The sequence below is a fragment of the Bipolaris zeicola genome (assembly GCF_000523435.1).
Source record: "Bipolaris zeicola 26-R-13 unplaced genomic scaffold scaffold_147, whole genome shotgun sequence".
Taxonomy (NCBI): domain Eukaryota; kingdom Fungi; phylum Ascomycota; class Dothideomycetes; order Pleosporales; family Pleosporaceae; genus Bipolaris; species Bipolaris zeicola.
The window spans coordinates 37,241-58,371 of record NW_006912196.1 but is presented as its reverse complement, the minus strand read 5'-3'; the positions used below and the strand labels follow the sequence as shown (position 1 = coordinate 58,371).

General features: G+C 52.9%; 7 protein-coding genes across 7 annotated transcripts; 4 read left to right on the top strand and 3 right to left on the bottom strand.

Annotated features, from left to right (window-relative positions):
* Positions 1-1,419: 1,419 nt before the first annotated feature.
* Positions 1,420-2,758, bottom strand: COCCADRAFT_102716 (uncharacterized protein; the record flags this gene model as incomplete). The annotated part of the gene is made up of 2 exons (XM_007716642.1): positions 1,420-2,588; positions 2,644-2,758. 2 exons carry the CDS (start codon positions 2,756-2,758, stop codon positions 1,420-1,422), a joined length of 1,284 nt encoding a protein of 427 aa, XP_007714832.1.
* Positions 2,759-3,169: 411 nt separating this feature from the next.
* On the bottom strand, positions 3,170-3,859 carry COCCADRAFT_28312 (uncharacterized protein; the record flags this gene model as incomplete). The annotated part of the gene is made up of 1 exon (XM_007716624.1): positions 3,170-3,859. One exon carries the CDS (start codon positions 3,857-3,859, stop codon positions 3,170-3,172), a length of 690 nt encoding a protein of 229 aa, XP_007714814.1.
* Positions 3,860-4,736: 877 nt separating this feature from the next.
* On the top strand, positions 4,737-9,421 carry COCCADRAFT_38960 (uncharacterized protein; the record flags this gene model as incomplete). Its single annotated transcript, XM_007716641.1, has 9 exons — positions 4,737-4,749; positions 4,814-4,954; positions 5,012-5,070; positions 5,124-5,281; positions 5,789-5,903; positions 5,972-7,642; positions 7,691-7,834; positions 8,112-8,201; positions 8,249-9,421. The coding sequence occupies 9 exons, from the start codon at positions 4,737-4,739 to the stop codon at positions 9,419-9,421; spliced, it is 3,564 nt and encodes a 1,187-aa protein (XP_007714831.1).
* Positions 9,422-11,790: 2,369 nt separating this feature from the next.
* On the top strand, positions 11,791-13,668 carry COCCADRAFT_102778 (uncharacterized protein; the record flags this gene model as incomplete). Its single annotated transcript, XM_007716640.1, has 3 exons — positions 11,791-11,845; positions 11,923-12,285; positions 12,338-13,668. 3 exons carry the CDS (start codon positions 11,791-11,793, stop codon positions 13,666-13,668), a joined length of 1,749 nt encoding a protein of 582 aa, XP_007714830.1.
* A 958-nt stretch (positions 13,669-14,626) lies between these two features.
* COCCADRAFT_102734 (uncharacterized protein) lies at positions 14,627-17,134 on the top strand (the record flags this gene model as incomplete). The annotated part of the gene is made up of 1 exon (XM_007716639.1): positions 14,627-17,134. The coding sequence occupies one exon, from the start codon at positions 14,627-14,629 to the stop codon at positions 17,132-17,134; it is 2,508 nt and encodes an 835-aa protein (XP_007714829.1).
* A 549-nt stretch (positions 17,135-17,683) lies between these two features.
* On the top strand, positions 17,684-18,361 carry COCCADRAFT_102742 (uncharacterized protein; the record flags this gene model as incomplete). Its single annotated transcript, XM_007716638.1, has 1 exon — positions 17,684-18,361. The coding sequence occupies one exon, from the start codon at positions 17,684-17,686 to the stop codon at positions 18,359-18,361; it is 678 nt and encodes a 225-aa protein (XP_007714828.1).
* Positions 18,362-18,514: 153 nt separating this feature from the next.
* COCCADRAFT_38956 (uncharacterized protein) lies at positions 18,515-19,558 on the bottom strand (the record flags this gene model as incomplete). The annotated part of the gene is made up of 1 exon (XM_007716637.1): positions 18,515-19,558. One exon carries the CDS (start codon positions 19,556-19,558, stop codon positions 18,515-18,517), a length of 1,044 nt encoding a protein of 347 aa, XP_007714827.1.
* Between the last annotated feature and the right edge of the window lie 1,573 nt (positions 19,559-21,131).

The following is a 21,131-nucleotide window of genomic DNA, read 5'->3' as shown; positions in this document are numbered from 1 at the left end:
CAACGGCCAAGACGAGGAGAGGAGAGGGCTGACCGCCTTTGGTGCCTTTGCTCTCTCTACTGCTGCTACTTACTGTATCCACGCCGGGCCAGGCGACCACCGCGATGACTTGCAGCCCTGCCACGACCAGCACATCGCCCGTCTGCCAATCATACGCCCTGCACCCAAATGCCTCAGCTGCAAAGGGACCCCCCCTCTGCTCCTCCGCCCACACGTTCCCGGCCAGGCCATCCCCGCTGCTACCCATCCTCGCTCCAAAGACAGCGCACGCCTGCCATCGCCACCGACGAGTCGCTGTTCTCCCGGAGCATCTAGGGCTTGGCTGTGGGTGGTGTCGTTATTGCTATTGCTGCTGCTGCTGCTGCTGCCACCACCACCACCACTCCCACCACAACACCCGTCCACTCCCAAACACCCCTCCCCCTCGCCCATACCTACATCTGCACCTTTTTGCGCCGCCAGCAGCCATCAGCAAATCACGCCTTCGCTCCGCTTGTCGCCCTCGTAACTTGACGGCGGTCGGGTGGAGTCGTCTTCTGCCCCTGCGCTGCCAGCACATCAAGCGCTGCGCATGCTGTCAACAAGGCCCATGCAACTTGCTGCACGCCAAAACCATTGCGTCGCCCTGCTGTGAACCGCACGTCTCCCACTTCATCTTGCAGTGCAGCCCTAGTCGCTGCCCCCGTCTCCAAACCGCCGCTGCTCTGCCATGCCATGCCCGTCCAATGAGCCGCATCGCCGTGCCGCATGCCGTGCAGTCTCTGTCGCCCAAACGTGTTCCTTTTGCGCCTTTGCTGCACTCATGCACTCGCACCTGACCTGCTACTCGCCGCCTCTCTCGCCTGCCACCGCCAGATTACGCCATGATAACGTGTCCATCTATCTTTGTCCTGCCCATCCATCCATCATCTATCCATGTCTGTGCGTGCCCATCTGCATCCACTCGCCTGAACCGTTGCAGTCGCAAGAAAATATGCTAGACCGACCCATCTGCCCGTGTCTGGATGCCTGCACCTGCACATCCTCTACTTTGCTCACTATCCCATCTGCCGGTCGCGTGCGAGAGAATACCCCGCGACCGCCGCTAGCCCCGTTGTCGGCAGACCGCTTCTTACTTAGTCACCACCCAAACACAACCACAACCCCAACCCCACCCCACTTACCCAACCTCAGCCCAAGCAACACGCCCCTCGCACTGCCCAACCGTTGCTATGCACCCTTCAATCTACATGCTACTGCTAAACCTACATATACACAATGCAAAACACATGCAAACATGCCAATCCCATCCATTCCCCTTCCGGCCTCTCGGCGTAGCGCCTTGCCCAAAATACCGCTTGCTACCCTGCCATGTACCCTCCGCTCCTACGTCTACCACTCTAACACTCCCCACTACAGCTTGCTACCCGCCGACCATAGTCATGTCATGGCTTCCCTGAGCAACGGCGCGACACGTTTCCGGCTGTGCTGTACTTGTCTTTGCCACCAAACTTTTCTCCACTCGCTCCCACTGTCCAGGTCGCTGTAACCCTGCCAGTCCTCCAGACCAAGTTCCTCCCGTGCATTCGTGGCAAAGGCTTTGGCAGCTGATACACCTCCTTTACCAAAAGCCCACAAAAGGACCTCTCTCTCAAACTGCCCGCTCGCAGACGTCGACGTCGTCATCAGACAGTACATGCCCAGCTCACGATCCTTTGCAAACTTCTTGATCGTCTGCAACAACGCTTCCCGTGGTGACGCATTGCCTTCATCGCCAGCCTTCTTCTCCAGAAACCCGATGCACTTGACGACCGAGCTAATGCCCAGTCTCTGCGCCTCGTCCCACTGCTTGTAATCCTTCCGCAATATGTCTTGCAGCTGTAGGCTACCAATGTCCTTCTTCGCTGCATCAATCTCCTCATAATACCTGGTCCGATCGAAGCTTGCAGCCAATCGGGCGCATAGCATAATCTTGGCTTCGAGGTACCCGACTGCTTCACGGTCATGCTCGGTCGTTTTGCTCGCATCCTGGAGATTGGCTGTATCGATGAGGATACTGGCCAGTCCCAGCTGGGCTACATCCGCGTCCCACTGCTGGACAAAGGCCGCGTCGTTTGACAAGCTGTCATCTTGTCCATGGGATGCCCCAGAAGACATCGCCGATGCAGAGAGGGCATCCCACGCCGGGCGGCAGTAATTGGCTACAAGACTAGTGCAACTGCCGCTTTTTTCAATAATTCGAGGTTCCTCACCCGTGTCTGCTGGCACCTTGCCTTCGTCATCATGGTGGTCAACAACACCGGCCACGCGGTCAGCATAGATCTCGCCCAGCTGGCCCTGGAGAGCATTGTGGTCTACAAGAATCCACCGTGTGTTCTCGGGTGCCAGTTTGGACCGGATATCTGACAATGCAGGAAGATCATCCAGTGTAATCAAATGCTTGGACTCGATGTTAGCGTGCTTGAAAACGGCAAGATATTCCGGTCGCAACTGGATATCGGCAGCTGGAATATTTGTGATTGGCACGTAGACTGAACTAAACGCCTTCTTTTGTGGCGACATGGACCGAAGGTAGGCGTAGAGAATCGAGCTTGACATGGAATCAAGGTCTGGATTGCATGAGTACGGAAAACGCCCTTGCGCGCAGCGGGGAGTCATGCTCACCGGCCGATTCATTGCCAATCACAAACGTGATCTTCTGACTGCAGTCAATAGCATCGCGAAGTGCGCCTCTCGCGTGCGTGAGGAAAGCTCGTAGTGAATTCCTCGGCACTGCCATGTTGGTGCGTAGCGGTGAGACGTGCAGATGCTACAAGAAGAGTGGAGGGACGAGCAGATGGCACTAGAGCATGACGTAGGACGAGCTTGGGCCACCTTGCAACTTCTACACGTGCCCAACGGGGATTGGAAAGAACAGTCTCCACCAAACGCCAGAAGCGGTGTCAATAATACAACACTGAGCTTTAGCATTTCCATTTCAATTTCTATTGATATTGACATCAACATTGCCCACTTCCAAGCCTAATCTCCCGAGACCCAATGGCCCCACTGACCTTTCTTTGCTACCTACCCAGCGCTTGGAAAGGTTGCTTGCTGACGTTGTTGACGCTGCGATGAGTCGACATACGTACATGGCTGCGCCCCCGTCCCATGCTCATTCTGCTTCTTTTGTTGCTTCCAGACCCTGTGTCTAGCTGAGCTCGACGCTTCCAGCGGGTACGCCTTTGGTGCTTCGGAGCCGGCGGGCAAAGAATTGCATAATGGGCATCATCTCTTCGCGGTTGCTCGGCATACTGTCGCCGTTCTTCTTCCACTCTGCAATTTCGACGTACTCAAAAGCGTCTTTGAGCTTGGAAATTGCACTGTCGCTGACTGACGACTTTTTGTTCGCCGTGCAGACCAGTACTGGTGTCTTGCTCTTGTTTTGTAGCGCTTTGAGCGGCACAGATTGTGACAGCGGACCGCCAACGCTGATTACCCCGCCGAGCTCTTCGCCATAGAGCTCGGCGGCAACCTGTAGCCCGACCATGCCGCCCTGTGCAAACCCAAATATCATAATCTCGCGCGCTTTGTAGCCACACTTGTCGATAAGCCCTTTGCGAATGACATCATCGAGCACCAGCTTCACAGACTTCTCTAGACCTGTGTCCATGTCCATTTCGCCGGTGCTCGAGTCAAAAATCATATCTTCACCCCAGTTCATCCCGCCAAGATCGAACGGTACCGGGTTGGGGGCCTGCACTGCGATACATGCTGTCTCTGGCAGGTTCAGCTGTTGTCCAAGCTTGGTGAAAGGCTCATGCGTGTCTCCGAGGCCGTGCAGAAGGATCAAGACATTGGTCGGCTGCGAGGAAGGCGCTGGGCTTGTTAGCGGAGACATAAGAGATACTGGCAGACCTCGGCATACAGGGCGTAACGGTTAAAACCGCGGATGAAGGGAAGTCTGTTTTTTCAGGGAGGCGGCCTGGCATGTTGTCGCAAGTTACGGTAGGTTGTGAGGCTGAGCTCTTTGAGGGGCGGACAATCGCGGGGTTCGAGGCAAGACAACGATCGCCTGAGCCGGGAGATCTTCACCGACTAAACAGCCAAGCTTTCTTCCTTGACCGTTGCCAACATCGCCATCTCGCTCTCTGATGGCAACAAATTTCGTCAGAGATGGCGTGCTGATATTGTGTGTTGCTGTTGGTGAGTTCTGAAGGCATGAATTCAGCTCGTCTCAGAGTTCCCCGCCCCAGGGGCAGGATTGCAGTTGCATAGCCCCAAGGGCTAAGCTATACCAAGGAAGCTTATTTCGCCGGCCCATTAATCCCGCTCTCCGGAGTCCACGGCTCGCTGCATTACGCACGCATCTATACCACGTTCAGCCATGCTCCATACTATCAGACCGTGTTACACATCGGTACCGGCACAACGTGTGGTCGAATGATGTCAAGGGGCGTTGAAGACCCCGCAGACGGCTGGCAAACTGAGCCACAAATGGACCCTGTATGGCTGATGAATGCTTTGGCGAGTGGCTCGATCGGCCCTCATAGCTAGTTTCGTCTGTTTCAATGGATCCCTATGCAGATGGTAGCTAGCTAGCGCTGACGCGGCCGCGATAACCATGGTAGAGATGGTACTCAAAGACGAGTATAAAGCCAGGTCCGGTCTACCTCTTTCAGACCTACAAATCCAACTCGCTCTCTGTCACAACAACTACACTGAATCCTATCGTAACCACTCTACATACTTCATACTACTTGCATCTATCAGCCACAATGGGTTTCTGGGGTGAGTTGTTTGCCAGCATACGTTTGCAAGGCGCTATAGAGTGGGATGCTGACAAGTAACATAGACAAGAACGAGGACAACTACCAGAAGGTTTACGAGAACGAAAACTTCGAGGAGCACAAGTCCAGCTTGGGCCATGAGATGATTGCTGGAGGAGCAGCCTTTGCAGGTTTCAAGGCTTTTGAAGACCACCAGCGTAAAGAGGGTATGCGACAATTAACCCATTCCAGTCTGCAACCCTTGTGCTCACTTTTATAACTAGGCAAGCCCGTATCACATCAATTTGCCAAAGAGCTGCTAGCAGGCTTTGCAGGTGCCGAGGTATGCTTCGACTCAATCTTTTTATGCCTCAACAGAGAGACTGACAGTTTCAGATTGACAAGCTTGCCGAGACCAAGGGAGAGGACTGGTTCGACCGGGAGAAGGCAAAGCGCGACGCGAAACAACACGCTGAGCGCATGTATGACGAGCACTACATTGATAACCATGGAGCGGACCAATACGACCCTAACCAATACGGTGCGCCGGAGAGGTTTGAGAGGCGCGGGTGGTAGACAGGGACTACTAGCAGCTGACGCTTACTACACATGAACGCTTATGTACTCTTGATGCACCTTTGCTTTTTTGTTGCATGCTTTTTTGTTCGACTGTGAAGAAATGTCCAATTTTGGCGGTGTTCGCGACGCCCTGAGTCTAGAAGCCAGTCCACCCGATACGGTTGAGAATCCGGGACAGTGGTTTGACGAATGATGACGTGGGGACCCTTTTTGCCAACCGCCAAGCTGGGCGTGATTCGTGGGTTCGACGACGAGAAGAGATTCCCCTCAGCTTGCCAGCCCGCCGCCCTCGCAGCGCCATTGAATCTTTGGGTCGTCGTACATGAACAGCGCGCCTACGAGCGCCGATAGGTTCGCCCACGTGTTGAGTTGTCAGCTATTACCGGCTGGTAGTGGACCCCCCATGTGTCGCGAAGGAACGCGCCGTACCTGTCACTCGTCGTTGTTTCGCTTCTGACGCGCCCACAAAGACTGCCATGAAGTTTGCAAAGTGAGACAGGAATACTGCGCGCATCGATACGCACAGCTGCTGACTGTGACAGGGAACTCGAGCGCGATCTCGTGCCGGAGTGGAGGCTCAAGTATTTGGATTACAAAGTACGCTGCCGTTATCGGACCCGGTTAGCCTGCGATTAGTATTGACCATGGACTGACATTTTCTCTAGTTGGGCAAAAAGAAGCTCAAGGCCATCGACCGCGCCCTCCGCCATGTGGAGTCGACCCCGCGACTGCGCAGACGTGGTGGTGCCAGTGTACTACCGTCACCGCTGGACGCCGCGCCCAAGTACACGTACCTGAACCGGGAACACACGCACCAGGGCAATGCCCGAGATACAGAAGACCTGAGGGCGCTCGCCATTACCAATACACGCAGTAGGAATAGTTTGCAGCGGAAGGCAGACGGTGGCCAGGCCGGTCAGGGCAGTCAGCTCGGCCGCACGCCTGAGGAAGAACCCTTGAACAAGGGACAACGCGAGCTTTCTTACCTGGGCAGTAGCTATGGCAGCTTCGCCGCTACCAGCCCTCCTAATGGTACACAGAAAGGCTTTGCGGGCAAGAGCAGGGCCCCGCCGTCCCTGAAACTGCCTGGTGCCGCCCTTGACCCGGAGCATGTCTCTCCCCACGTTGGCTTGTCTGGCGAGCCTCTTACCAAGACAAAGACTGTGACACTGCCGCCACCTGCAGAGCTAGAGACGGACAATGCTTTCGAGGTGGGCAAGACGAGGGCACCCAACAAGAGTCACCACTCCTTGCCCGCAAAGTACAAAAGCGTCTTCAGTCCCAAGCGCATGAACTCGACGCCGGGCCCTGTCACTTCGTCCCACCCACGACCCTCTGTACGCCGCCTGTTCTCCGCGAGCAACAGGACCCCTCCAGCTAGCCCAGGCGATGTGCCACTTGAAGCATATCGTGACTTCGACTTCCGTCAGGCTGAGTTCTTCAACTTCCTTGACGGTGAGCTGGACAAGATTGAGAGATTCTACAAGCAAAAGGAAGATGAAGCCACCGACCGCCTGGCTGTCCTGCGCGACCAGCTTCACATCATGAGAGACCGCCGCATCGATGATATTATCCAACGACAAACCGACAAAATCAATGCTAAGATACATAAGAAGCACGAAGATGACCATATTCTCAGTGGCGGTCAAAATAGTAGTCGAGGCGAGGAAGTTCAGCACAGCTGGGTCAACAGCAATGTGCTGAAGGATACGCTCATGAGCCCTGTCGACGCTGCATTCGAAGCCATCAATGCGGGCAAGTACGGGAAGAGCACCAAGAACATTGCTCAACTCACGACACCAGCAGCGCTCCGGCCTAGAGATCATCCGGACAGCCGCCGTGACTTTGCTCGGCGCCCCGACCTGCCAGAGGTTCCTTACAAGACAGCTAAGCGAAAGCTAAAGATAGCGCTCCAAGAATACTACCGTGGACTGGAATTGCTAAAAGCCTATGCTTTGCTCAACCGCACTGCCTTCCGCAAAATCAACAAAAAGTACGACAAGACTGTGAATGCACGTCCAACATCTCGCTACATGAACGAGAAGGTGAACCAGGCCTGGTTCGTCAACAGCGATGTGATTGAGGGACACATTCGAACAGTGGAAGATCTATATGCAAGATACTTTGAAAAGGGCAACCACAAGGTTGCTGTTAACAAACTGCGCGTCAAGACCGCACGTGCCGGTGACTATACCGACAATACCTTCCGCAACGGCCTTTTGCTGGCCGCAGGTACCATTCTGGCCCTCCAGGGCATTATCAAGGCAAACAGTATAGCCGATTTGTATGATCCAAGCCCAAGCACACTGGCTGTAGATACGAGCTATTTATTACAGGTGAGAAGGAAACGAAACCCTTGCTCTTCGCCTTGCTAACGTCGTCAGATATATGCCGGATACTTCATTGTCAACTTCCTTACACTACTCTTCTGTCTGGCGTGCCGAGTTTGGCACGAGAACAAGATCAATTACGTTTTTATCTTCGAATATGATACCCGCCACCATTTGGATTGGAGGCAACTTGCAGAGGTTTGTGTATTATGCAAATAGACCATGGTAGAGACTGACTTGAGATAGATTCCTTGTTGGTATTTGTTCATGCTGGGACTATTTATGCAAATCAACTTCCATCAGGTTGGTGGGGCGCAGATGTATCTGTACTACCCGGTCATTCTTATTGGGATATCTATTGCTGTTTTGTTCAATCCCCTCCGGGTATTTTACTTTAGGACGAGGATGTGGTTGTTATACTCACTGGTAAGTGTTATGTGTCTTGTTTCCTATGAATTTGCTGACAGTTTGTTAGTGGCGCTTGATACTTGCTGGTGTGTATCCCGTGGAATGGCGAGACTTTTACATGGGTGATATGTTTTGTTCCTTGACATACAGCATGAGCGTAAGTTGTAAGCAACTTGTTTGTTTGTATGCCACTGACGTTTCTAGAATATCGCCATGTTCTTCTGTCTGTACGCACACGACTGGAACTACCCGCCACAATGCAACTCGTCTCATCTGCGCATCACTGGTTTTCTTTCTGCGCTTCCCGGTGTATGGCGATTGCTACAGTGTCTCCGACGATACAAGGACACTGGCAATAAATTTCCCCATCTGTTGAACGGTGGAAAGTACACTGCTACTATTCTGTTCAACGCAACGCTCAGCATTCATCGTATGGACAGCCGGGCCTCGACCAAGGCCGCATACATTACCTTTGGAATCATCAATGGTATCTATACAAGCTTCTGGGACATCTACTACGATTGGAGTCTGGGCGATCCGCGTGCAAAGTACCCCTTTCTGCGCAAAGAGCTGGGGTACAAGAAGGCCTGGTGGTACTACACGGCCATGTGCATCGATCCAATCTTGCGAAACATTTGGGTCTTGTACACGATTGTGCCGCTTCAGAACTCTCACCCTGCAGTGACGTCGTTTGTGGTGTCACTTTTGGAGGTACTGCGAAGAGGCATGTGGTCAGTGTTCCGTGTAGAGAACGAACACTGTACCAACGTTGGGCGGTTCCGTGCCAGTCGCGATGTTCCTCTTCCATACTATGTTCCTTCGAATGCGGAAGTGGAAGAAGACCACACATCTGGTATTCCTCGTGCACCAACGCAAGTCGACGAAGAACAACCTGGCGAGGGACAACCACCAACGCCAACTGAAGCTGGCCCGCGTCGCCCAGCCACTGCTACAGGCTCAGAACTGGATGACCCGCAGGCGTTCGCTCGCAAGCGGCGGGGCGTCCAAGACGAATTCCGCCCCTCGCCCTTACAACGCGCATTCACGCACGTAGGCGACATTTTCCGCGACGCTCACGCTGAGGACTTTGAGCGCAAGTTGAAACCCGAACTCGGTCGCGACCCGCGCAGCAGCGGTAGCAGCAGCAAGCTTGACGATGACAGCGATGACGAGTCTGACAATGACGAGGAAGCGGGTGAGCTTGTCAACGGCAGTCGGAGTAACAGCGATGGTGCGAGGAGTAGAGATAGCGACGGCGAGGACGACGTGGAAGCGGAGGTGCATGATGAAGAGGAAATGAGTGCGCTGGCGAGGATCCGAGAGGACTTTGCCATTGGTGTGACGGGAGCACATTCGGATGGGACGGATCTTACTTGACCAACGTGTTTTTGTATATGGGAATGTTGGTAGATGGCGAGTTTTTTGTGTTTCTACTCATTGTGGTAACGAAGCAAATGGGAATATTTGTGTTGTGGATACTGCATCATTAGTTTTTTTTTTGTTTTTTTTGTTAATCCCAAGTTTGTCTTCCCCCGGCGCAGTGCAAACAACCAAGGTCCCATAGCGTGGGGGGTGTTTATATAAGGAGAGTAGGCCGCGCAGCCAAAAACAGCAGTACACCCGGCGACCGGGGATGAAGCGAGACGGCGGAACTTCCACCTAGTCCCGTTTAAGCAAAGCGGGGTGGGGAGGGGCGACTCGTCCGCGGGATAAGTGGGCGCGAGAGAGAAACATGGGATGTGTGGACAAAGTCGAGGTCGTCACGACTTAAATTCTTGTTATGATTGCGATTATTTTGGGAGTGGAAATTACAGGAATAAAAAAAAAGGAAATTCAGGGAATGTTTTGCTGGATGAATTGACTGATGGAGATGATGAGGTAGGGGGATTATGGATAGGGATTTTGTTGAATCTCGATTGCACGCACGTACTCGCGTTGTGCTTGGATGAGTGGTGGGGGAGGGAAGGATGCACAGGTCGATTCTATTCAAAGCAACGCTTGCATGGGGGAGTGTGACGGGTATCGGGACAAATATTGTATTCTTGAATCATGGCGGGAAAAAAAAGGAAGACACGGCATTGAAACTATGTACTTGTGTAACTGGCATGTGAACTAGCGTCAGGAACAAGGAGTATGGGCGGGCAAGGAAGGGATGATCGTTGGTTGCAGGTTGTTCTTTTGTGCGCGGGGAACAAGAAGCAGAAGCCCGCGGAAGGGGGAAGAGTGGTGCGATAGGCGAGGCTGGTGGGATCGATATTCCGCGCCGCCTTGAGACAGACTTGGTGCGTGTGGTGGAGAAGACCAGACCAGGCCAGGCACGCACACGGGGCGGACGGGTAGGTAGGTAAAGGGGGGCTGAGAAGAAGAAAAGATGGTTGACGTAGGTGTTTATTGTGTGGTAAACGTGCAACGAGCTTGGACGTAACGCGATGTCACGTGAGAGCATGGGAGGCGACGAGCATATGTTGGGGGTGGTGGAGCGGTGGAGTAGGTGAGGGATATAGACGAGCCGTGATTGGGGCCGTTTGGGGGGTTGGAGTTAATTAGCGGCCTGTCACGCCGACTGTAGAAAACGGTCTGTGTAAATGGAAATGCTCGGCGGGGTAGCTGGAGGAGACGAGAGGATTGGTGTTTGGCGTGTGGTGGGAAAGGGCGAGTGCAGAAGACGGTGGACAGAGCATGTAGTGTGTAGCGACCGTCATTGGCGCGGAGAGTTGTACAGAGACGATGAGCCTGTAGGCCTCGTGATGGCTGGTGACGCCACCGGGTAACGTGGGATCGCGATATGCTGCTCAACAGATTTTCTATACGAACCCACGACCTTCCTACAAGGGCATTCCGAAGAGCTCATGGTATGGTGGTTGGGGCGGGTCAGGCCTTTGGAATGAGGGAGATAAAGAAAGGGTAGAAGCTAGTAGATAGCAGGATGGTAGTAGGAATTGAAGCGCGGCAACCGTGTAGCGGTAAGAATAATTCGAGGGAGCATGGTGCGGCAACAATGGCAGATGATGGCAAAATACGGTGAGCAGGCAGTAGGTAGGCACATGGATAGTACAGCCTGGGGTGCCGGGGTGGTTGGTCTGCCCTCTGCCCGTGGATGAACTGCATCGCCGCTTGGCAGCGAGAAATAGTCGCTCATGACGCATGCACCAAACCCGGCAGGGGCGACCCGTCCAGTGTTTGGGGCCACAGCAACATGCGGCCTAGTCACCTACGAAAGTGAGAAGGAGCAGGGAGAGAGAGGCAGCTGCGAACGGCCCCATCGTCATCGTCATCATTATGTCGGTGGTGGAAATATATATATATACATAGTTATATACATATAAATACATCTAGTACGTAGATTCAACCTCTCGACATGTGATGCTACCTTGTATACAATCAAGTACACGCACGCACACCCCGCACGTTATAACCCCCCCACCAGCTGCACGCGCAACGGCGAGGCTGCAGCGCCATTGTCCATGGGCGGCGGTGGTGGTGGTCGTGGAATGCAAATGCGCCATAGACTAGTCGGGGGTGGGTGGGCACGGTGCATGTCACTCACTGAGGGGAATCATCGGCCCGTGCTTGCCCTTGCTCCCACCTTCTCTCTAGCGCCCCGTGATAAGCTCCATGCTCATCTTGCCTTTCGCTGCCCGTAAATCCTTGATTTCCATCCTTTTCTACAAACAAGAGGCGACTCTGCTCGTCCTCGCCTCCCTCCTCCCTTCCCAAATCCTCTTAATCCATAATCCACCGCAATCATGCCTCCAGACCCAAAGGATGCCCCGTTTCCCACAAAGCAGCTCATCATCATCGGTAAGTCCATATTATATCCAAACGTCACACACACACACACACACCCCAAACGCCTTTTTCTCACCCCAGCTCCACAGGAATATGTCGATTCTCCGAGCCTCTCGCTTTCAATTCTATCCTCGCCTACTCTCCCAGAATGGTTGAGGATCTCGGCATGTCGCATCGCGATGCTTCGTTTTACGCTGGCCTGCTCGTCTCGGCCTACGCCATCGCAGAAGCAATGACTGCCCCGTTGTGGGGTATGGTTTCTGACCGCTATGGCCGAAAACCCATTGCTCTCACCGGCCTCTTGGGCGTCGCCCTCTCAAGTCTGGTCTTTGGCCTTGCCCCCACCTTCTGGGTCGCCTTGCTTGCCCGCTTCGTCGGCGGCGCGCTGAACGGCAATGTCGCAATCATGCAGACCATGGTGGCGGAAATGGTCAAGAACCCAGCCCATGAGCGTAAGCACTCCTGCACCATTGCTGTCGCCAATATTCGGCTAACCCAACACAGCGCGCGCATACGCGACCCAACCCTTTGTCTGGACTTTGGGCGGCATCATTGGTTCGGCAATGGGTGGTTTCCTTGCCCAGCCTGCACGACAGTACCCAAACATTTTTGACAAGGACGGCATCTTTGGACGCTATCCATATTTCCTGCCCAACCTTGTCGCCGCCATTGGAATCATTCTAGCCATTCTTCAGGGTATGCTTTTCCTAGAGGAAACTCTTGTTCGCGAGGACAAGCCAGAGGGGGAAAACGGAATTGCCGACCACCACGACCACGTTGACCACATGGCCACCATTAACGAAACCCCGGTCAACGAGAGGAGCCGTCTTCTGCCCCCGCCTCCAAACCACCAGCATCTCGGTCGCGACCCTCGCGGCTCAACCGCTGGATCTACGCGCCACCGTGGCTCCATTGCTAGCTTTACCCGCGATCGCTTGGCTTCAATCTCCGTTTCAGGCAGTATTCGCCATATTCGCAAGCGAGCCTCGTTCATGGAGGAAGGTATGCCCATGCCCTTTGACCAGCGTTTCGATATCCGCCGTTCATCCTTTGGAACCATGCATTCGATCAAGATCCATCAAGATGTGCTACCTGTTCGCGGCGGTCCACCCCCCAAGCCTCGTCGGACTTTCAACAGGACCGTCTTTATGGTCATCCTCGCAATGTCCATTCTCGCCTTCCACCAAATGGCCTTCTTCTCAATCCTTCCAGTCTGGGTCCTAGATGACCACAGCCACAGAGGCCTCGACTTCCATGGCGGTCTCGGACAGGACATTCCTGACGTAGGCACCTTTTTGACTGTCAACGGTTTCATCACGCTCTTTGTCCAGGGCTTCATTTTCCCCATCTTTGTAGAGTGGGCTGGAGTCTGGAATTCCTTCATCTGGATGATCGTCCTATACCCCATTACGTACCTATTCGTTCCGTTTATCACCGCCTTTCCGCCCATATTCGAGACTACCGGTGTCTACTTTGTTCTCTTCTTGCAAGCCTTTTTCGGAATCGTGGTTTTCCCATGCGCTCTGATTTTGATGAAGAATGCCATCCCATCCCCACTCGTCCTTGGTCGCGTCAACGGCCTCGCCATGTCTGCATGCTGCCTGGCAAGAACTATTTCCTGTCCAATGATTGGACTCATTTACTCTCTTGGAGGCTCAGCAGCAGCTTGGTTCAGTCTTGCTGCCATGGCCATCATTGGTGCGATCCAGCTGCTCTGGGTTCCCAAGGAAGAAATCGGTGCCGTCACCATTGACAACGGCCTCAAGAAGGTTCTTCACGACGATGCTGACGAGGATGCGGTCGATGATATTTCCATCATTGAGTCTGTACGATAACAGATGTCACCTTGATTTACGACTTTATTGTTTCCGACAAGGCGGATCTCGGTGCAACCGCCTTAGAGTGTTTTTGAGTTATTTTCCTATACAGTTGCATGGTCTCTTGGCGTTTTTGGTCGGTCTCTACATGTGTGCGTCTCGAACATCGGGCATTTCAGCGTCTCTCGCATATCACATGTCCTCACTTCCGATTCCATTGGCGGGTGCTGCATTCATTTACACTTTTGTCCGTTCTCTTCTAGCAGATTGTCTAACGTGAGCGTGATAGAAGTTAGCTAGCGCACGGTCAATGAGATCTACAAAGCTCTTTGACGGACCCGCAGTGGATCAATTGCTAGGATGGTCGGCTCTAATAATCTGGCCGAGCTTGCTATTTGCTAGTACACAGGCAGCTGCTGGAACCCAGTTAGAGTCTTGCATTGGCCTACACCTGCCGACCTAGAATGCGGTAAACCTTCTTCCAAGTACAACATGTCCGGCATTGCAGCGTCTGAGAAGAAAATGGTATGCTATTGGGATGAAGCAGAAGGAAAAGTAAAACGGGGAGCACGCTGGCACGGCATGCGGGAATGCAGTAAGACGGATTACTTATGACCCTGGCTTCCCGGAGACAGGGAGAAGGGATTACATCATAGCGACAAGTCTCGTTGTAGTTGGCCATAGAATCCAATACATTTGGGACCCATAATATTGGCTTATGGTACTAGTGTTGTGAAATGCAAATGCCTCACTTCCGAGGCGCAACGAAACGCGCATGGTGTTGGCCGGCCGCGGGCTGGCCGGCTCCCGGCTTGGCAACACCGTGCAAGTGCAAGTAGGTACCTCTCTGCGGTAAGCTGGCCCTAGATCCTTCGCAACCGCCTACCCCAACGCCACACACGCACGAATCCCGGAGCCCGGTGATGCTTCTTTAGCAGAAGCAATTCACTATGACGCTTGACGCGGTAACGCGACAATGGATCATTGGGGCGACCCTTGGGCAGATAGTAATGTCGAGCAACAAAAGACCCCGAACAAGAACCCGGTGATTTCACCTCCACCACCTACACTTGCGCCTGCTCCAGTGCTATTGAATGGGTTCCTTGACGATGCAGGCTGGGGGAACGAAGACGAGAGTTTTGGCGACTGGAGTGCGCCGACTGGGATCGGTGCTCCCAGCGTCGCCCACGTAGACACCCGGCTACCTAGCCCGAGCCCTTTGAGAAATCACAACGTCGCTGAAGATACTTTCCATTGGAGAATAGACGAGGGAGTCAAGGATACCATATCGAATACTGAGGAAACATGGGCAGGACAGAATGGAGACTCTCCTGACCTCGACAACGGCACTTCGGACACGTCAGAAACATCGACCACCATTCAGGCAGACGCAGACGCAGACGCAGATCCAGAACGAAACGCGAAAGATGCTGCGACCCGGTCGCAACCTGACGACAACGACTCCGCACGACCATCTACATCTCAATCCAAGATCAGCCGCCATGAAGCGCCGATCGAATCCTCTCGGACATCGCTTGAGGACGAGGAGGCAATTGCAAAGCATACCGCAGAGGAGGTAGAGGCAAAGGAAGACCATGAAAATGTTGACGAGAAGGAAGACGAGGAAGAGGAGCATGGCTCAAGTTCGGACAGCGACAGTACAGAGGACGAATACGGAACTTCTACAGCAGACACGCTCCTGACTGAGAGCCTTCACGATCGGAGTGATGCTACTGAGGATGCAGCAAGTGACTCGAAGGAGGACATGCCCAGAAACTCTACATCGTCACGCACTGAGCCAGCACCAGCATCTCCACCGATACCAGCATCTCTGACGACAAGTACCACCACTGCAATACCTCCCATCGGAAGATATCAGCTTGACGCCACTCTTCTTGATGAACTACTCCCTTCAAAGAAGAATGAAGTGGAACTGGACGAAGCTCCGGAGGACCCGATATATTCAACTTCTGGGCGCAAGGCCTGGTATCGACTCACGCGCAAGCAAACCATGAAGGAGTTCAATAGCGGCAATAGTGATGACAGCTACGTTCGAGTTACATGGCCGGGCTCTCAAGTCAGGTCTGAAGTTCACAAGACTGTAGCTAGGTGGGCGCGCGAAGACCGCATGTCAGGTACAGGACCCGGCGCCCGGGCTTCATTCTACTGGGACACCCCGGCACCAGTCGAGCCCAGGATACCCAAGGGTCACCAACGTACGAAGACGTCAGTCCCGACTGAGCGCATAAACGCACCAATGAGGCAAAGCCTTCCACCAATGGCTACGAACACGGCTGCTGCGTTCAACTGGGCTTCTCCCACATCCACAGGAAACCCTTGGAATCAAGACAACCCAAGTCTGAACTCGGTAGTCTCACTTCCCACATCCAAGCCTACTGCTATACGAAATGAGCAAACACAAAATTCCCGTCCTGTTTCAATGGACCTTGTGCATAGTGTTGGGGAAAGACCAGGGTCAACGGTTATTTCCCTTGAAACACCCAATGTCGCGAACACAATACCACCTCCACCTCCGACCACAACGTCAGCAGACTCATGGGGAGACACCAGCGCTCTCGACACAAACACTGCTGTTCCAAAACAAATCGCCAATGTCCCCGACGACGAAGATGATGATTGGGGTGAGATGATATCAAGTCCCACCACGTTTTCCCCCGTTTCAGCCTTCCCGAACTCTATATCCGCCACTCCTGATAATACTGTGTCAACTTTGGATCCAGCCCCTGACAAGTCGCCACTTGAAGATTCATCAGCCGACGCCATGCACGCAGCTTCTATTGTTCGCCTAAAGAGTACAATATCGCCAACCTCTGCTGTATTTGGACGAAAGAGCTTTGTTCCATTCGGTGCTGAACATGGCCCCATTGGACCTGGGATCTTGAAGCCGGTCAAGCGGCCTGTCGCTTCTACACCTGAAAAGCCCAAGCCCGAGGCGCTATCAGTGCCACTGCGGGCGACTCCTCCACGTCAAGCACAAGAGACGACGCTAGTACGCGAAGTGGAAAAGACTTCCGATGTCAAGACTAAAGATCCCGAGCCTTCAGCAAATGATGTGGTAGATGACTTTTCTGTATTCGAAACCAGTACCTTGAAATCAGGCCCTGTCCAACCTATGACTCCACCTCGAGCTCCAGCGAAACCCGAGCCGATAGTAGATTCATGGGCAGATGCAGACTTCTCAATCTTTGAATCAGCTCCACCGACAGCGATTGCACAGCCAAAAGCAAAATATGAGCCTGGAGATCCTTTTTCCGTCTTCCAAACTCCTCCACCGCGACCAAACAGCGCTGCATCTTCGGCCAAGACATTTACCAGGTCATCACCACCGCGCATTGTGACGCCACCGGCCATTCAGCCTCTTACCGGCGCTACCAACTCTGCTCAACGGCGGAAGAATGAGGAAGAGAAAACGATTAGAGACATACTGGCCGGGTTGCCGGATTTGAGTTATATGTTGCGATAGAAAAGATGTAGTTGTTCTTTCCCAGTTGATTTTACTGGGCCATTTGTGTGAGGGGGCCTTTTTGTATTGCATACCACGCGGCGTTTTCTAGGGGGTTGTGATTAGGAGAATTTATATATATAAGATTTGTGGTTTTTTCGTTGTTATGCTGCTTAAGATTCATTTCAGAGACCATGGGATCATGTTTGTATCTGTACAATTGGTTGCTCTTTTTTTACATTGTTATGTGTAGTATAGAGGCTAGCACTCATATATGACGGACTCTTTTCACTTTCTCTACACGTACATGTTTTTGTGTCGTTGCTTGCATACTGCCCTTCAGACAACTAGCTGTAAATACGACCACTGACATGGACTTCCGGGCGTTGTGCACAATGTGATAAATAAAATAACTACCCAAGCATGCACCAAGTTTTGCAAGGTAATAGATCTCCACAAACACTACGTCATCCCTGACTTGAGCATCGATCAACATGGCTTACCCAGACCTCAATCTTCAACCAAAATACATCTCATCCACCCCCCATCCAATCTCCCCAAAATCACCACATGCCCCCACTAATCCACATAGTCCGCCACGGCGAAGCCCTCCACAACACACACCCGGCCTACCCCGACCGCGACCCTCCGCTGACAAAATCCGGTCACTACACCACAAAACACAAGCACCTTCCCGCGCACCCCGACCTCATCCTCATTTCCCCCTTGACCCGCACCATCCAAACAGCGTTGAATATGTTTCCTTTTCTCTCCTCCCCCTCTGCCTCTCCCACGACAACCCGCGTCCCCGCACACATCTGGCCCGACCTCCGCGAAACCCCCTCCAGCAGCCCGTGCAACCAGTGTTCACCACGCAGCCATCTCGCCGCCACATTCCCGCAATTTGACTTCTCGAGTTGTCCGGAGGAAGGGTGGTATGCGGAGGAGAACGAAGAGGAGGTTGTAGCGAGGGCGGAGAGGGTGAGGAGAAGGGTTGGGGAGGTGATGCAGAAGGAGGGGTATGAAAATGTTTTTCTAGTCACGCATAAGGGGTTTAAGGGGTATCTGGTTAAGGGGAGGAGGTTTGGACTTGCGGAGGTGAGGTCGTATCGGGTTGCCGGGGAGGAGGAGGCGAGGGGGGAAGGGGTAAGGTGGGGGCGAGATTGGGAGACGGGGGTTGAGAGGGATTATGGGCCGACTGTTTGGGTGTTGGAGGAGGGGGGAAGAGGTAGTTTGGGGGGAGAGTAGGTAGGGTGGAGTTTGTGATGTGGATAGAATTGGGATAAGGTCATGTGTTTTCATTGCTATCAACAGTTCTTGTAGTGTGGACAAGGAAGAGTGATATGCTAAGCTCTGTAAATCCTCTAGTAAGGATCAAGTTGCATATCAGATGACACCCATCTAAAAAGTCTTGAACTTTCCGCCCAAGCTTCCAAACTTGCCAGACCACTTGCCGTCAGCGTAGTACTGCTGCCAAACCGCATCATCGAGTCCGATGCCGAAAACATCGATGCGTCCCTTGCCCCAACAGACGGCGGCTGGAGCACTCTTGAACTTGCCAGTCATTCCCTTCCAGTCACCCACCCACTGATTGTTGTCGAATGCCTTGTGGTACATCTGGTCGTCCATGCCAATGCCAAAGACGTCGAGCCTACCTTTGCCCCACGAGACAACCGAAGGGGTGCTCTTGAACTTTCCACCCAGTCCCTGCCAGTTGCTGGTCAACCACTTACCGTTGTCGAACGACTTGAAGTACATTTGGTCATCCATGCCAATGGCAAAGGCATCGAGCCTGCCTTTTCCCCACGAGACAACAGCCGGCGGGCTCTTGAAAGTACCGTTCGTTCCAGTCCAGCCAGACGTAGTCCACGCACCGTTCTCAAACGCCCGGTGGTACATCTGGTTGTCCATTCCGATGCCGAAGACATCCAGTCTGTCGCTACCCCATGACACCGCTGCTGGGGGGCTCTTGAACTTGCCCGTCAGCGGCTCCCAGCCTTCGGAATCCCATTTGCCTCCATACACCTTGCGGTACATCTGGTCGTCCATGCCGATGGCAAAAATGTCGATGCGGCCATTGCCCCACGACACAGGCACAGGCTGGCTCTTGAGCTCACCGCCGGTACTCTGCCACTGGCTGTTGATCCACGATCCGCCCTCCTTGCGGTGGTTGCCCCACGTCTTGCGGTACACGTGTTTGTCCAGGCCAATGCCGAAGATGTCGAGGCGGCCGTGGCTCCAGGAGATGGCCCCGGGGATCTGCTGGAATTTGCCGTCGAGTGGTTCCCATGCGCCATCAATAGAGGGCTTCCATCCTTGGTCGCTCCGGTCGAATGACTTGCGGTACATTTGGTTGTCTCCACCGATGCCGACGAGGTCGAGGCGGTCAGGGCCCCAGGACTCAACTGAGATCCAGGAGCGCATGGCGATTGGCATAGAACCCATGGTTGGTTATTGTTTGTGATCTAGTCTTTTTCGGGATTAGAAATGTATGGGGGATTGAGAGGGTCGGGACTGACTTGAATGTATGAGGAGAAGAGTGGATTGGTAGTGATGATGGAAGGTTTGGAGATGTTGCTTGTGTCTTTTCAAAGTGACTGCATCGCAAGTATTTATATTCCTTTGATTCTCTAGAAGACATGTATACTAAACTTTTCTATTTTGCAACTAGTCATTATCGGTAGCTTTAGAATCAGCAAATACAGAATATACAATGTCCATCCCTATAGTCTCCACCACTACCATATCGTTCCGGTAGTCGTGGCAAGAGGCGGTGAAAAGACTCGGTGGATTGCTAGATAGAACATCTGCATAATGCCGGTCTAAATTTTGTGGTGGGTGACCTGTGTGACTGCTTGTTACACACTTTGGAACTGTATCGGGGCCTACTGCTGAGAAATAACGTGGCAAGTTCGTCTTAGTGTTGATCTCGTCGGTCAAGATATCCGGACCATATAGCAGATGGTATTTTTTTACTTCACTTCAGTTGAACTTGGCAGTTCAGAAATCTCACAGTAGACAAGAAAGGGATGTACAGACCCTGTCCCCCACTGTACCAGGCAAGCAGCCAACTCTACGCGCCGCTTACGTACCGTTGATGGACCCTTACCAAACAATAATATGACACGCATTCTGGACCCTCATCAATAACGTCACACACACACATGTACCACACTTAGTGTAAATGATCCGATTGCCGGGACCTTCCTTCCGGTGAATCCAGCAAAAATAAACACATTCAAACCAATACCGCATGTAAGCGAACAAAAAGTCAGCCAGCCTATTGCTTGTGTAACCACACTTTATGTCTATTCCTCGCCTCACAAACAAACACATGATCCCGAAAAAAATAAAGAGGCTTATGGCGTGGCGTACGCAGGGAATATTACTATCGATTCAAAAGCAAGCCTTGCGTCGACTAAGTACGCATGGTACCGCTTACCCGTTTGTACGGAGTCTTCTTTCTCATATCGCAACTCTACTTTCTATATCACCAACTGCATTTTGAAAATACGTCTCCTTCAATAAACCCACAATGTTCCAAAATAAAATCGTGAGTTCTCAAACTCACATACATAGTCGATGTTCTATCCCGTGCACAACCACCTTTCCTCCACCTTAGCTATAAGAGAAAAAAAAGCAACTATCCTACCCCGCAGCCTACACACACCAACACACCATCTTCCCCCCCCCCTCCACACCCGCATCCGCATGCGCATACGGATCCCTGTCTCGTAGGGACGGGCCGTTGGAGGGTTCAACACGTTGGCGCCAAGGTGGATGTCGGGATGGGGATTCGGCATCCCGAGACATACTTACCATCTTTGGAGAAACAATTTTTTTACAGAGCCTATTACTATACTAGAAAAGCATGATTGCGGGATTTCAATAAGAATGTGGTTTCGAAAATATTTTTTTCTGGGAATAAGTAGAGGAAGGGAGAGGGAGAAGGAAGTCGTGTCTCATGGTCAGCGGATACATCCGGCCTGGGAAGTTATCTGCAGTTGTGGGGCTAGTA